General features: G+C 48.1%; 1 protein-coding gene across 1 annotated transcript in view; it reads left to right on the top strand.

Moving 5' to 3' along the window:
• Positions 1–268: 268 nt before the first annotated feature.
• The window catches only part of USP31 (ubiquitin specific peptidase 31), a 29,210-nt gene continuing 15,099 nt past the window's right edge, over positions 269–14,379 (top strand). The window contains exons 1-2 of the mRNA XM_015831721.1: positions 269–309; positions 6,401–6,650. Coding sequence (XP_015687207.1) covers positions 269–309; positions 6,401–6,650 — 291 coding nt within the window. The remainder of the gene's footprint in view (positions 310–6,400; positions 6,651–14,379) is intronic.

Genomic DNA, 14,379 nt, shown 5'->3' on the forward strand with positions numbered 1-14,379 from the left:
GCGGCCGGCCTTTCTCCGGCAGAGGCGGGCTGTGGAGCCCCGCAGCGAAGGCCGGGCTCCTTCCCGAGAGTCCGGCTACCCCGCGGCCTCCAGGCCGGCGGGGTCCTGGGCCCAAAAGCCCCTCCGCGCGCCCCCCGCCCCATCCGAGACGCGGGTCCGGATCGGGAGAGCGGGGTGGCCTCGGGGGTCCTCCCAGGACCGACGCTTGGCCACAGGGATGTGCAGCAGAGCGGCCGCGCGGGCCCTTTAAGGACTGCCCGACACCAAGATGGCGGCCATCCCGGGCGGCGGAGCGCGGNCGAGTTCAAGGTGAGCCCGGGGGTCCCCCCCCCGCCCCGCCCCGCACGGAGCGCCCGTCCCTCCCGCGAGTGGAGCCGCCGCCGCCGCCGCCGCGCCTCCTCCGGCGGTGGACTTGGACCCGCCGAGCCCCGTCCGGAGCCTCCCCGGCGCTTTCCTGCTGCCTGCAGTCTGGAGAGCGGCTCCCGCCCTTCCCAGGCGCCGCCGGCCGCTCTCGGCCCGGCTCGCCGCCGCGCGTGGAAATCCGCCTCTGGTTCTGGTCCCGGCGAAGAGACGCTCCGCCCCCCCGCCCCCCCCCGTGTTGAACTGAGGAGCCCGGGCGCTGCCCGAGCTGGGCGCCTTGCTGGAGACGCTTCGCTGCCGGACTGGGAAACCTCCTCAGTGCAGGGATTTGGGGGGTGGGTGTGAGGGGGGGCTGCTGCCGGTAGATATACGGCCTTTTGCCCTGACGGGGCTGGTGGGGCTGCTGTGCTCTGTTTGGTCCTGCACATCCTTCATTGGATTTTTGCTTGATTGTTTGTCTGGGTTAATCCCTGCTTCTCTGGTTCTTGATAGCTGGCAAGGAGGTCTTCTGGTCTTTTTGTTTCCTTTTTAGCTTTTTTATTGTCTCTGCCGAATAGCATCTAAATATTGTTCATCTCCATATGCCCGTTGATGGCTGAATTGTCTGAGCCCCACGTGGCTCTGGGTGTCCTTTGCACCACCTGGGCTTCCGCCTTCCTTCCGTCCACTTCCTTTTGGAGAGGGGATTTTTCTGCAGTTCTTGTGGTCCTTTGATGGATGAGTTTGCCATTGACTGAAAGGGGCCCAAACTGGTTCTGATTCCCTGATTTTTTCTAAGGTTGCCCTTGTGAAAATATACGCCAGGTTGTAGGCCGCAGCAGGAGAAGATAGACGTATTACTGGAGACTCCTCTGGGTGCCTTTTAATAAAATCCTAGTTTTGAGAGGGGCTGTCCGGGTCCCTGGATTCGACCCCTTGCTCCCTGACAGGAATCCCAGGGATCCCAGTGACTGCCCACCCCTCTGTTGTGAATGCAGGATACAGAAGATGGGGTTTAGATTCTGAGAGAACTTTAGACAAAGTTTCCTGATAGCTCTCGCCTTAGTACATTTTTGAAAGATTTCAGTCATTTTCACGTTTGCAATCTTCACTTTTTACCAGGATTTGGGGTTTTCCCGAGATTTCTATCCGCACTCTGAAATCTCACAAGGTTTGGCAGTCTTTTGTGTAATGAACTGACAAAAGTGGTGCCAACATATTGTGCCACAAATTCTGCCCCTTTGGAGCATAGTGCAATGTCACAATACATATAGAAAAGGACCAGGCTTCTGTTTACTGTTATGCTGCTGATATCAGTCAGGCTCCCAAGGGATTCTGGTGGTCCTGTGAGGTTTGAAGATTGAAAAACGGCTTGGCCTTGCAGATGTCTTCCTGGCCAGCGAGAGAGCTTCGGGCAGCAGCCAGTGAAAAACAAGATAAGAGCACTGTTGTACAAACAAGAGGCCAGCTTGCTTGACAGAGGGGTGCAGGCATGTCTGAACACTGTTTCTTCATTCAGCTGCTCTGGGCTTCCTTGTACACTTGTCATTTAGTTCCCAGATGTCTTGCGGGCTCTGTTGAGTGGTTCTAGTTGTGATAGTTGGGTGAAGGCTGGCTCTTCAGGAGGTCACTGAGTGAGCCAAGCTGTGCATTGAGTGAACATTATGGGCTGTGCAGATGGGAATGAACATGAATGCAGGTCAACAGACCTCCATATGTTGGTTTTACATGATACAGACCAGGTCTCTTGGGTTTCTTGTGCCAGTGACATGACTAGGGGCAAACCTGCTGCTGGGGTTGATATACAGGCGAGGGCCATGATGGGGAGGGGCTGCCTTCCAGCCCTTGGGGTGCCTTATACAATTGGCCTGCATTAGAGGTCTGGACAGGATGGAGAGAGTTCTGTGGGGTCAAGCAGGCCCTGACACACCCCAGTGCCACTCTGAATTAGGTTTGGCCGTTCATGCAGCAATGGTGAAATAGTGGAGCTGAACCCTTATGGGTCTCCCTGTGAGTAGTGGATTTTCTTGGTCCCATTGCAGCTCCTGCCTGGTCTTCAAAAATAGTCCCGAAGAGAGACTGTTGCTGCCGGATGACACCAGAGCTTCTGCTGCGAGAGGATGTAAGGATGACTACCCAGTCTACCTCCTGAAGCCATCTGTCCGAATGGTCGGCACAGTCCTCCTTCCCTTAAGCCCATGGAGCAGAGCAAGATGGGGGGATGTTGTGGCATTCAGCTGGGAGTCTGAGGGACGTTAAAAGGGGGAATTGCTAACTCTTTGGAAGGTAGGCCCAAGATCCAGAAGGACCTTGACAGACTTGAACAGGGCCCTATGCAACAAAATTCAGTTCAGTATATAATAGGTGGTACCTGGCTCAACAGTAGCAACTGTGAGAGGGATCTAGGAGTCCTAGTGGGCAATCACTTAAATATGAGCCAGTGAGGTACTACAGCTGCCATAAAGGCCAATGCAGTCCTGGTCTGCATCAACAAAGGGATAGCATCAAGATCACATGAAGTGTTAGTACTGCTTTATACTGCACTGGTAAGACCACACTTGGAATAATATGTCCAGTTTTGGTCACCAAAATACCAAAAAGATGTTCAGACTCTAGAAAGAGTGCAGTGAAAAGCAACAAAGATGATTAGGGGACTGAAGACTAAACTGTACGGTGAGTGGTTGCAGGAACTGGGTATGTCTAGTTCAGGGGTAGGCAACCTTGGCTCTTTTATGACTCGTGAAGTTCAACTCCCAGAATTCCTGAGCCAGCCATGCTAAAGGGAAAGGGAGCGGTTTCCAAGCTGAGCCATGCTGGCTCAGGAATTCTGGGAGTTGAAGTCCACGAGTCATAAAAGAGCCAAGGTTGCCTACCCCTGGTCTAGTTTAATGAAGACAAGGACTGGGGTGACACGATAGCAGCCTGCCATTATGTGAGTGGCTGACACAGAGAAGAGGAAGTCGACCTATTCTCCAAAGCACTTGAGGGCACGACAAGAGGTAAGGGATGGAAGCTTATCAAAGAGAGACCCAACCCAGAATTAAGGAGAAATTTCCTGACACTGAGAACAATTCATTAGTGGAATGGCTTGCTTTCAGAAACTGTGGGACTCCATCACTAGAGGTTTCTAAGGAGAGCCTGGACAGCCATTTGTCTGCAAAGGTATAGAGCAGGGGTCTGCAACCTTAAACACTCAAAGAGCCACTTGGACCAGTTTCCCAGAGAAAAGAAAACAGTGGGAGCTGTAAAACTTGTGCGCACATGCGCGTGGGCACAAGGAGAAGAAGCTTGATTGAAGAGTTTAATCAAAAAGAAATAGAGGCTGCTGTGCATGAGTTCTCTCTCTCTCTCTCTCTCTCCCCTCTCTCTTTCTCTCTTTCCTTTTCTCTTTCCTCTTTCTCTCCCTCTCTCTTTCTCTCTCCCTCTTTCCTCTCCCTCTTTCTCTCTTTCCTCTCCCCCTCTCTCTTTCTCTCTTTCTCTTTCCTCTCTCTCTCTCTGTCTTTCTCGCTCTCTTTCCTTCTCTCTCCCTCTCTCCCTCTCTTTCTCTCTCTCTTTCCTCTCCCCCTCTCTCTTTCTCTCTTTCTTTCCTCTCCCTCTTTCTCTTTCCCTCTCTTTCTCTTTCTCTTTCCTCTCTCTTTCTCTCTCCCTCTCTCCCTCTCTTTCCCCCCCTCCCTCTCTCCGATCTTCTGCTCACCTGGCAAGCTGGCTTCAAGCTGTTCTCCAACAAGCTGACACATATTCTTATTGGGCTGGCTCTCTCCTCCCCTTCCTGTTTCCTGCTTCCTGCAGAGATGCAGCCAAGGCAAGAACCCCGCCCAATAAGCTTGTCAGCTCGTTGGAGGTGAGGCCACACTCTTTTTTACACACACACACAGAGAGAGAGAGAGAGAGAGAGAGAGAGAGAGAGAGAGAGAGAGAGAGAGAGAGAGAGAGAGAGAGAGAGAGAGAGAGAGAGAGAGAAGGGAAGTGCAAGTGCCTCTCTCTGTCTCTCTCTGCAAATGGCAGAGGAGGCTGGGAGCCGCAGGGGAAGGCTCAAAGAGCCGCATGCTGCTCCGGAGCCGCAGGTTGCCGACCCGTGGTATAGAGTCTCCTGCTTGAGCAGGAAGTTAAACTAGAAGACCTTCAACGTCCTTTCCAATGCTGTTTTTCTTTTATTCTGTTAAAAGTAGAGTCTAGTATTATGCAGCAGTTCAGCACTACAGTATTTTGCTTGCTTCATAAAAGACTTAGGGCCATCCTTAATAGCGTAATCAGGGTGGATTTGATTTAAATCAGGTCGATTTAAACCATGATTTAAATCACTAGTAAAAAGGCTTGATTTAAATCATAATTTTTAAAGAGCAACTATCATCTCTGTCCCGCAGCGGCTCCTCCTCTGACCCGCTGTTGACTCACTGACAATCCCACTCATTTTAATGGGGCAGCTGGTGATGTGGCAGTGACACCACAAGGTGAGGGACGTGGCGGGCAGCAGGTGAGTGGATGTCCACTAACAGGCGCTGCCAAGATGGATCTGAAATGACAGGTGCTCTTTAAATGTAAGGACTCATTCTTGCTGGTAGTTAGAATCTTTAATATTATTACTTGCAAACAAAATGAAGCTTTCGTATTTAGAATAATAAGCTGTCATGTTAGTAAAACAGCGATATCAGAACCGATCTTAGGTTAATAGGTTAATCACACATGGTTGAAGAACTCTTTTATTTGATTAAAACACTTAGAGCCTGGTAGAGATGCATTTCTCTTCAATCATACCGTTTGTAGTGTACATAGATTTGCAAAAACAATGGGATAAAGGAATATTCCTGAACTTTGTTTTATGATTTATCTCATGGTTACTGTGAAATTGTGTGAATGCATCAATGCAGTGCATGTTATCTCAGCTTGCAGAGCTTGGATTCATTGAATGAGTTTATCAAAAATGTAAATATTACAGAATATACAGCCTCATGCTACATAACTAAGCTCCATTTCATGCTGAATAAACTAAATTATTAATGTATATTAAATAGAAAACTATCTTTAGATAGATTTCTACTACAAAAGCATTTTATTAAAATAAATTTGATAAAAAAATCCGATTTAAATAAAAAAATCCAATTTACGGTAAATAAAAAAATCTGATTTTTTTGATTTTCTTAAAAAAAATCATTGATTGTTATCCACCCTGATCGTAATTGAAAATGATCATTAAATAAACAAATGCAGATATAAGATGTGTATATTTAGACTACCCTTCCAGGCGCTTGACCCTTTTTATCTTTGCAACAGATTCTTTGCACAATTCACATTGGTTCAGTTAGTTGTTGATCACTTCTTTTTGTTTCATTGGGTGCTGAGTGGGCTATGGTGAGTGGGCTATGGTGGTGGTTTTTCAGGGTGTTGTGAGGGTCTGTGCGTGGAATAGATGGACAGTGAATTTGGGGATCCTTCAGATTGGGTAACTTTGATTCGTATCCTTTACCAGGCCTTCAGGAGACCTGGGCAGGAATGTTTTGAATGTGGCACGGAGGTCCCAGGACAGGGGCAGGGCGTTACTTCAGGGACATCTGGAGGCGCTGCTTTGTGGTTGACTGGTTGTGGGAAACTATTTATAAGCTGGGCTTTAGGAATCAGCAATCCCAACTGATTTTATTGTCCCAGCCTCAGTGCTGCTAACAACTTCCCAACTGACCCCTAGACTGGCCAGGCAGGCAGTGGAGTTCCCCAGACTTACGGTCTTCAACCTCAATGTGCCTCCAGCCTGGGGGTGCTGGGTGAGGTCATCTGAAGACACTGGGTGAGGTGTCATCAACTTCCTGATGATCCCCAACTTTCTGTCACTGGCTGGCTGAGTGATGCCATGGAGGTTTTTTAGAAGAGACTTTTCTGAAATATATAGGGTCTCCTGCTTGAGCAGGGGGCTGGACTAGAAGACCTCCAAGGTCCCTTCCAGCTCTATTCTATTCTGATTATTAGGTTCTGTCTGGAGGCTGTAGGGGCAGGATGGGGAAGAATAAGCCGAACCCTGCTTTGGGTTGAGGGCTTGCTGGTTCCGTCGAATTTCCATCTTTTGCTCCAGATGTGGTCCCACTGCCCTGAATATAGCAGGTGCACACAATTTCCTCAAGGTCCTCCTGGACCTGCGGTTCCTGTTCAAAGAACAGGTAGCTATTGTGAGTAGAAGAACCTTTGCAGAACCTCATATTGTGTTCCCACTTTGCCCTTCCCTGGACCAAGAGGCTCTGCTCATGGTCACCCACGCTGTGGTCGCCTTCCAGGTGGACTGCTACGTAGGGCTGACCTTGAAGAGCATCCTGAAGCTGCAGCTGGTACAATATGCAATGTTGTGGGTGTTTCTCAAGCTTCACTTGTTACACATTTGCTTTGTGAGTGCTTTGTGTTTGCCAGTGCGCTTCCAGGTTCAATGCAAGGTGCCTTTGTGGCAGGGGGCAGATGGTTTGTGAGACTCCCTCTCCCTGATTGTGTAGCCTTCCCATCCGATCTGGCAGGAGAAGCCAGCTGTGGATCCCACCAGTTCAGAATGAAGGTCTTTCCTCTGCGCCTCCCTATGGAGCATCCTCCCCCCAGAGGTCAGGTCGGTCCCACTTGGCTTTTCACAAGGCCCTGAAGACCTGCTTGTGTTTGTCACTGGGGATGGGAATCAGAGTGCCAGTTTGGGGTCCTGAAGTTGATGGCGCTGGTTGTCCTGCCTATTTTTTTTGTATTTTGTATTTTTTGGGAGGTTGGCTGATTTTGTGATTGGCCACACAGAGTCACTTATTTGGTATGGCAGCCATACACATCCACTGAGGTAAATAATAAAACACTGAGGCTCATGGCTAGGAAGCAGTTTTACTCTACATTCAGTCTTTCTTCCTGTACAGCAGTGGTTCTCAACCTTTTTAATGTCGCGACCCCAACCGGTCGTAAGTCAAGGATTAAACCGGTCGTAAGTCGAGGACTAAACCGGTCGTAAGTCGAGGACTAAACCGGGAGAGGTGGCTGCTGTCACAGGGCTAATCTGGACTAACCTTTTGATGCTTGCAGAAGTCCTAATGGACAGCTGGTTTTTTTCATCCAAAACACAGATGTGTTCTCCAGTTCAAGTTCCTAGTTCTCTTCACCATTAGTGAAGTTAAGTTAGCAGGATTGCAAAGTGAACCAAGAGGAAGGTACCTTCCCATCAGTTGGCACCTGATTCTTCTGGTATTGCCAAAACCCAAGGCACGTTTGAAAAGGGTCTGGCTGGATTTTGGCTACCTCACCCTGTTTCGGTCACCTTGTTCTTGCTAAACTTTTGGCTACGGAAGCGATCCTGTTCCTCTCTTCCTGAAGCAAGGAGCTTCTGCAGATCCTCCCTTAGGATTAAAGGACCTAGGAAACAACAGATGCTTCATTTTTAAAATTCTGTCTTGGTTTATAACTTCCATAAGGTTCCTGCATGGAAAATCCTTCGTGCAGATCTGAACTGCCAGTGCCGAGTTTAATCTCTTTTTACAAAAGATTTTAATTTCTCTTAGATCATATTTTTCTATACTCTTTGAATGGAGGTTTTGAGTCAGCAGTTGGAAATGCAAGAAATTTGTACAGATTAGAATATGGAGGTCTTGGGCATTAAATGGGCTGAAGCTTGGTGCCATTTGTACAGCACGGAGTCTTGGTTGCTGCCGCTGTTCATATTTATTGTTTACTTCTATTCGTGAATAAAATCCCAATTTCGTTTTGGCAGAGACTGGGGCAGGAACCTTTTTCCTACCAAGATGAACCAGCTGGATGCCCAGTGGTCTGGTTAATTTTATTTTTAATTCAGCTGCACTGCCTCTATGGTGTTGTGTGTAATTGTACAGCCTTGGGGCTTATTGTAGAAAAGAGAGCAGGGTTTTTAAGAAAGTTGTTACGTGTCCAGCATAGAGTGCCTGATACTGATCTTCTACGTCAGGGGTAGGCAACCTTGGCTCTTTTATGACTTGTGGACTTCAACTCCCAGCATTCCCGAGCCAGCATTCCACGAGTCATAAAAGAGCCAAGGTTGCCTACCCCTGTTCTACGTAACCGTGTCCTTGTTTGAGCATATTCTCTAGGAAGGGGCTGCATGTGATCGTTGGTTGGCTTCGGAAGGCCTTCAGCAGGGGCAAGAGAAGGAACTGTTTGAGAGAACACAGTTGTTCTGTCTGGTCAAGCCAATCTCAGTAGCTAAGTCGCTACTACTTCAGAAATTTAATCCATCTTGAAGTTACCACTGGTGAAACAAAGTTTAAGTGGACAAATTGCTGCATAATTTATCCACATTCCCAGTTGTTGTAAACTGAATTATTTTATTTTGAAATGTAACACAACCTAGACCTTGGAGGTCTCCAGGGGCTTGTCTACCAGCCACCTTGACCGGCTTTCTTCCTGTCCTTTGGGAGGGAAGGACTTTCTTTCTGTTTGCCGCTCTTCAGCAGCAGGGCAGGGAGAGGTGGCTGCTGTCACAAGGTGTAAACCAACACTCAGGAACTGTAAAAAAGAGAGTGGAGGAGATGGAGGCTGCAGAAGGTGTGAGGTATTTCAAGACATTTTCTTTTCTGGAGGTGTTTGGTAGCACAGGATTTAGCAGTAACTGTAGGTCTCTGACTGTTTCCCCCCCCTCCCAGTTCCACCTTGGCGAATCCCTGGTTCTGGTATTGCATCTTAGCATGTAGGGAAGGATGGGGAAGCAGGGCTTGGCCTGGGTGTTACTTGGGTATGGTCCACAATACGCGGGAAGTAAGCGCTCCCCTGAGATGAGAGCTTAAAAGGGCATGCATAGGACATGAACATGGGTAAAGTCTCCAAGGGGGGCTGTCAATATAAGAGCTGGAAGAAGGAAGTCAGGAAAGCTAAAGTAGAAAAGAAATTTAGCTTGCAAGAAAGGCTAAAAGTAACAACAGGCCTTTTTGGCTACACTGGTAGAGGAAGGGAAGGAGGGAGGGAGGGAGGGAGGGAGGAAAGGCCCTTTGCTGTTCCAGTCCACCCAAGAAGAGCAGACCTGGGTAATTGCAGACTCGTGCCCTAGATGTTGCTGTGGGGCAGAAGCCTGGAACAGACAATTAAGTCATCAGTCCGGGACCCTTTGTCTGAAGGGGTTCCCTGCCCTTTTTAACTCTGCAGTTGTTCCATAGTGTAGTCTGATTTTTAGCTTTGTTTTTAACTATAGCTTTTATATCATTTTACTGTTCTGTCTGTAAACTGCCTAGAGGCGTGGAAGTGTGATGGGCAGTATAGAAATGTGGTAAATAAATAAATAAATAAATTTAGCCATGCTAAATGCTAAATGCATGGCTTGGCAGAATTAAGCCATGTCAGACTGACCTGATCTACATTTATGACAGGTTGATCAGTTTAGTTGACCAGGGAAAGTAGCAGAGGACGTGATCCGCAAGGGACGTGGTTTCCCCTGGGCTTCTAATGGAGAGAACGACCACCTGGGATGCCATCAAGTGGACACTTAGCAAATGTATGATGGTGGCTCCTCATTAGGTTGAAGAGAAATGTGATGTACTGCAGACTCTGTTCCGTACGGTTGGAAATGACTTGGCTGAGGGGTAAGAAAATACAGTTTTTTGATTTACAAATGATACAAAGATTGAGGAAGCTAATAAGGAATCTCTCAAAGGACAGAATCGAGTTTCAGGAGGATCTTGACAAACTGGAACAGAAAGTAGCAGCATGAATTTCAACAGAGACGGGCATCTTGTGTTTGGGTAGGGGAGCCCAAAGGCAAGAGCTGGGGGGGGGGAGCCCAACCTGGATGGCAGCAGATGCAGAAAGGAATTTAAGCCAAGGTGACGATGCAGCTGCAAAACAAGAAAAAAAAACCCCAAAAACAAAACCACCCCCAAACCTTAGGCCACAATAACAGAAAAATCTAATGCCAAAATTAAGAGAAGCCTCTATTCCTTTCCGTCTTGCATTGATCAGAATTCACACGCACAATTCAGCTCTGGGCCGTGCATCTTGGGAAGGACCCTGACAAATTGGAGCAAAGGTCTGGAAGGAGAAAAACCTCTGAGGAATAGTTGGGGAATTATTGGGTATATTTAGTCAGGAGAAGAGAATATTTTAGGGTGACGCAATAGCTTTCGAACAGATGTAGAGTTGTTCAGAAGATGTAGAGTTGTTTAGAAGGTGTGGCATGAAATTGTGATCTAAACTGCAAGGAGGTGGATTTGGTTGGACATAAAAATGTAAGTTCCATGGTGGGCAATAATAATAACAACACTTAGACATATATCACTCCACAGTGCTTTACATCAGTCTCTGTGGTTTACAGAGTCAGCCTATTGCCCCCAACAATCTGGGTCTTCATTTTACCGACCTCGGAAGGATGGAAGGCTGAGTCAATCTTGAGCCAGTCAGGATCGAACTGCTGGCAGTTGGCAGAATCAGCCTGCAATGCTGCATTCCAAGCACTGGGCCACCAAGGCAGAACTAATCAGGACAATCTGGCTGTGGTGGGACAGTCCTTGGGTGCATCCCTCTTGTGACCTGAGAATATTTAAGTTCTGACAATACGGTTTGTGCGCCAAGTGCCAACCCCAAATCTGAGGTTACTTATATAGCTGTTAAAGTGTGTATGTGTGTGTGTGTGGGGGGCTGTGGTGTTCTCCCCCAGCTAGTAGTGGCATATTCTGGTGTTGTGGCTTTCCTTATTTAACTTAAATCTGTAGCTTTTGGTAGCAGCAGAGTGGCGCCTATCTTCTTAGCCTCCCCTTCTGCACCTGTTCATTTTAAGGCCTTGTAGAGTGTCCCTTTTGTGGCTTTGGGTCGGGGGTCTCTCACCTCTCCCACACCGAGGGTTGGTGGAAAGAGTCCACAAGGGTTCCCTGGGGGCTCTTGGAAGAAGGTTCAGTTGAAAGTGAGAAATCAACATGAGAGATAGGAGCATGGATGGGGTGGGGGGAGACCATGCCTGCCATCCTCTTCTTAAGCCTTCATCCGTGCCCCCCCCCCCGCATGGCTGAAAAGCCTTTCTGTGCCAAAGCCAGCCATTATGGCCATTGTCAACATTTGCTAAAGAAAAGCTCTTCAGCACTTGAGGAGAGCATTTTTGTTTCCATAACCCAAGAAGAGGTTCTGGGTATTTTAACAGTCTCTGACCCTGTTTAGGCTGGCATGTCAACAGCTTCTTACTTTGCAAATCAAGTGCTGCCTGGTTCACAACCAGGCAGGTTCTATTTGTGTTGATGCGACAGCTCAGTGTGGAAGGAAGGCTGCTGTGGTAGGGCAGGCCGGAGGGTTTCAAGAGCCTAGAGCAGATGCAGCCAGACCTTCTCTCCCTTGTCTTCACTGAGGGTGGGAGTGTTTTCAGTCTTTGTGTCCCTGGAAAACCTTTTTGCATTCGGTAGGGTATGCACGGACTCTCTCCAGCGAGGCCAGGGAGAGAAGGCATGGAAAATCTCAGTCTAGCAGAGGTCAAGTGGATTTTAAAACACACCTTCCTGCCCTCTCTTTAAGAAAGGAAGCATCGTGGCTTGTTGGCAGTGGGTGTTCATCCTCGCCCTATTACAGCCACCCTGATGGAGACCACCTTGGGCCAGGGCCTTAGGGACCACCCAGACTTTGACTCCCAATGTTTTGCCCCCCCCCCCCCAAGTGCCTCTGTCCACAGCAGTGGAGCTGAAGTATGGATAGTCTCTCCACCGCTGAATCCTGACAGACACCTGCACACTCACTACGGAAGACTGGATCCACCACAGGCCCCCTGGACCAGTCGTGACAGATGCCACAGATGGGAGGGGCCCTGATGCCCTGTTGTTCTTCAAAAGGCTGAAAGCAAAGCAAGCAGTGGAGGGTCAGCTCCCCTCTCCAAGGGAGCTCCAGCAGCTGCAGAAGGAAGGTTGGGCATGAGTGGAGATTGACCCGCTTGTTCTTCCCTGTCATGCAGTCATGGCAGACTTTTTGGGTCAAAATCCAGAAAATGCCTGACTTGACTTTGCTGGCGTATTACAACCCCATACAAGAGAAACAGTGCTCTGTCTCCCCCTCCCATATCTAGGCCACTCTGAGTGGTGGCGCTTGGTGGCAGCCCTGAGGCCGGGCCTGAAGGTGAGCACTGGCGCCACTGCTGCCACTCCAAAAGGCCACCACCCTGTGCTACTCCCCCAGGGGCCTTTGGGGAAGGAGGTAATTGCCCCCCACGCCGGGACTCCTCAGGATCTGCCCTGCGCTGCTTCCCTTCAGGTGCTGCTGCTTCTCTCTCTCTCTNCTCTCTCTCTCTCTCTCTCTCTCTCTCTCTCTCTCTCCCTCCCTCCCTCCCTCCCTCCCTCCCTCCCTCCCTCCTTAAACAGCAGCCAAGAAAGCTAATATAATCCTTGGTTGTATAAACAGAGGCATAGAATCAAAATCACGTGAAATATTAATACTGCTTTTTAAAGCCTTAGTAAAGCCACACCTGGAATACTGCATCCAGTTTTCATCACCACATTACAAAAAAAGATGTTGAGACTTTGGAAAAAGTGCAAAGAAGAGCAACTAAGATGATTAAAGGTCTGGAGACCAAAACATATGAAGAATGGTTGTAGGAATTGGGTATGGTCAGTCTAGAGAAAAGGACATGATAGCAGTATTCCAGTATTTGAGGGACTGCCACAAAGAAGAGGGCGTCAAATTATTTTCCAAAGCATTAGAAAGCAAGACAAGAAACAATGGATGGAAACTAATCAAGGAGAGAAGCAACTTGGAATTAAGGAGAAACTTCCTAATGGTGAGGACAATTAACCAGTGGAACAACTTGCCATAAGAAGTTGTGGGTGCTTCATCACTGGAGGTTTTTAAGAAGAGACTGGACAACCACCCAGGCATAAGGTCTCCTGCTTTAGCAGGGGGTTGGACTAGAAGACCACTAAGGTCCCCTCCAGCTCTATTTTAATTGATATGAAAAGTCTATACACCCCTGTTAAAATGCCAGGTTTTTGAGATGTAAAAAAAATCAGATTAAGATAAATAACTTCAGTTTTTCCCCCATCTTTAATATAACATATAAGCTGTACAATTCAATTGAAAAATACAGTAGTGGCCAAAATTGTGGAAACCTTTTGGGAAAAGTGTATTTTTGAGGTTTGATGGCTAATAACACCACTTTTTGGGAGTAGTACCATAAAATTATATATCAATGGAAAGATAATTTAATCAAGAATGTAATGGAACATAGTTTGTTCAATTATCCGTACTGTATTCCATGAAAGATTATAGCCAAATAACCAGAAAAAGGAAGCACAACTTGCTTAGGTTGATATCAGGTAGCTTTCCTTCATCTGATTGTAGCCAATGAGCATGAATGTTTAGAGAGCCAATCAGATGTCATCTTGTTTTGGCAATGAGCCAATCAGATCACAGTAGGGTTCAGTTATTGATGTCATGTATTGAAGCTGAGAGGAGGACATTTGTCAGGGTGTTATGTGATGGCTATCTCCCATTTCTTGTCTGGGCCCCTTTGATGGCCACCGGCTGGCATCTGATGGTGGGCAGAGTTCCCTTGGATGAGCCCCACCAAAGTGGGGAAGGAAAAGCCTTTGGCAGAAGGCCCCTGGCCCTCTTTCAGCCTCTTCCGTTGATTCCTGGGGAGTCAGTGGGGACGTTCAGCCCCTCTTAAATCTGCTGCTTGGGTGCATGATGGTTTTGAAAACAGCATGGCTGCTGAGGGGCTCCTCTTTCACTACAGTTTCACCTAGCAACCAGTTTGCCTGTCAACATTTGTCCTGAACATGCTAGCTTACATGTTGCATGGATGTGCTCCTAGGCTGAGTTCACACACGGAGCACACGTGCGCACTGCTTCACTTCGTAGCATTGAGCGTGTTCACCCAAGTGCAGACCAGATGAGCCGCGTTCTTGCATTGCTCCTTGGGGCTGCAGGGTCCGGCTCCTCCTGGCTGAGAGGCCGTGGTGGGCCAGTTGGCCTCTCTTCCCGGGGGAAGCAAGTGGGTCTTCTGCCTGCCAGCTGGCACAGTTTCCTCTGCCTTCGGATGGCTTTTATTTTTATCCAGAACAGTCTCCAGTGTTGTGTATCTTAAAAAATGGTCTCCTTTTGTTTTCAAAC

Source organism: Protobothrops mucrosquamatus, unplaced genomic scaffold, assembly GCF_001527695.2.
Source record: "Protobothrops mucrosquamatus isolate PMUCROS unplaced genomic scaffold, P.Mucros_1.0 scaffold_278, whole genome shotgun sequence".
In the NCBI taxonomy this organism is placed as follows: Eukaryota; Metazoa; Chordata; class Lepidosauria; order Squamata; family Viperidae; genus Protobothrops; species Protobothrops mucrosquamatus.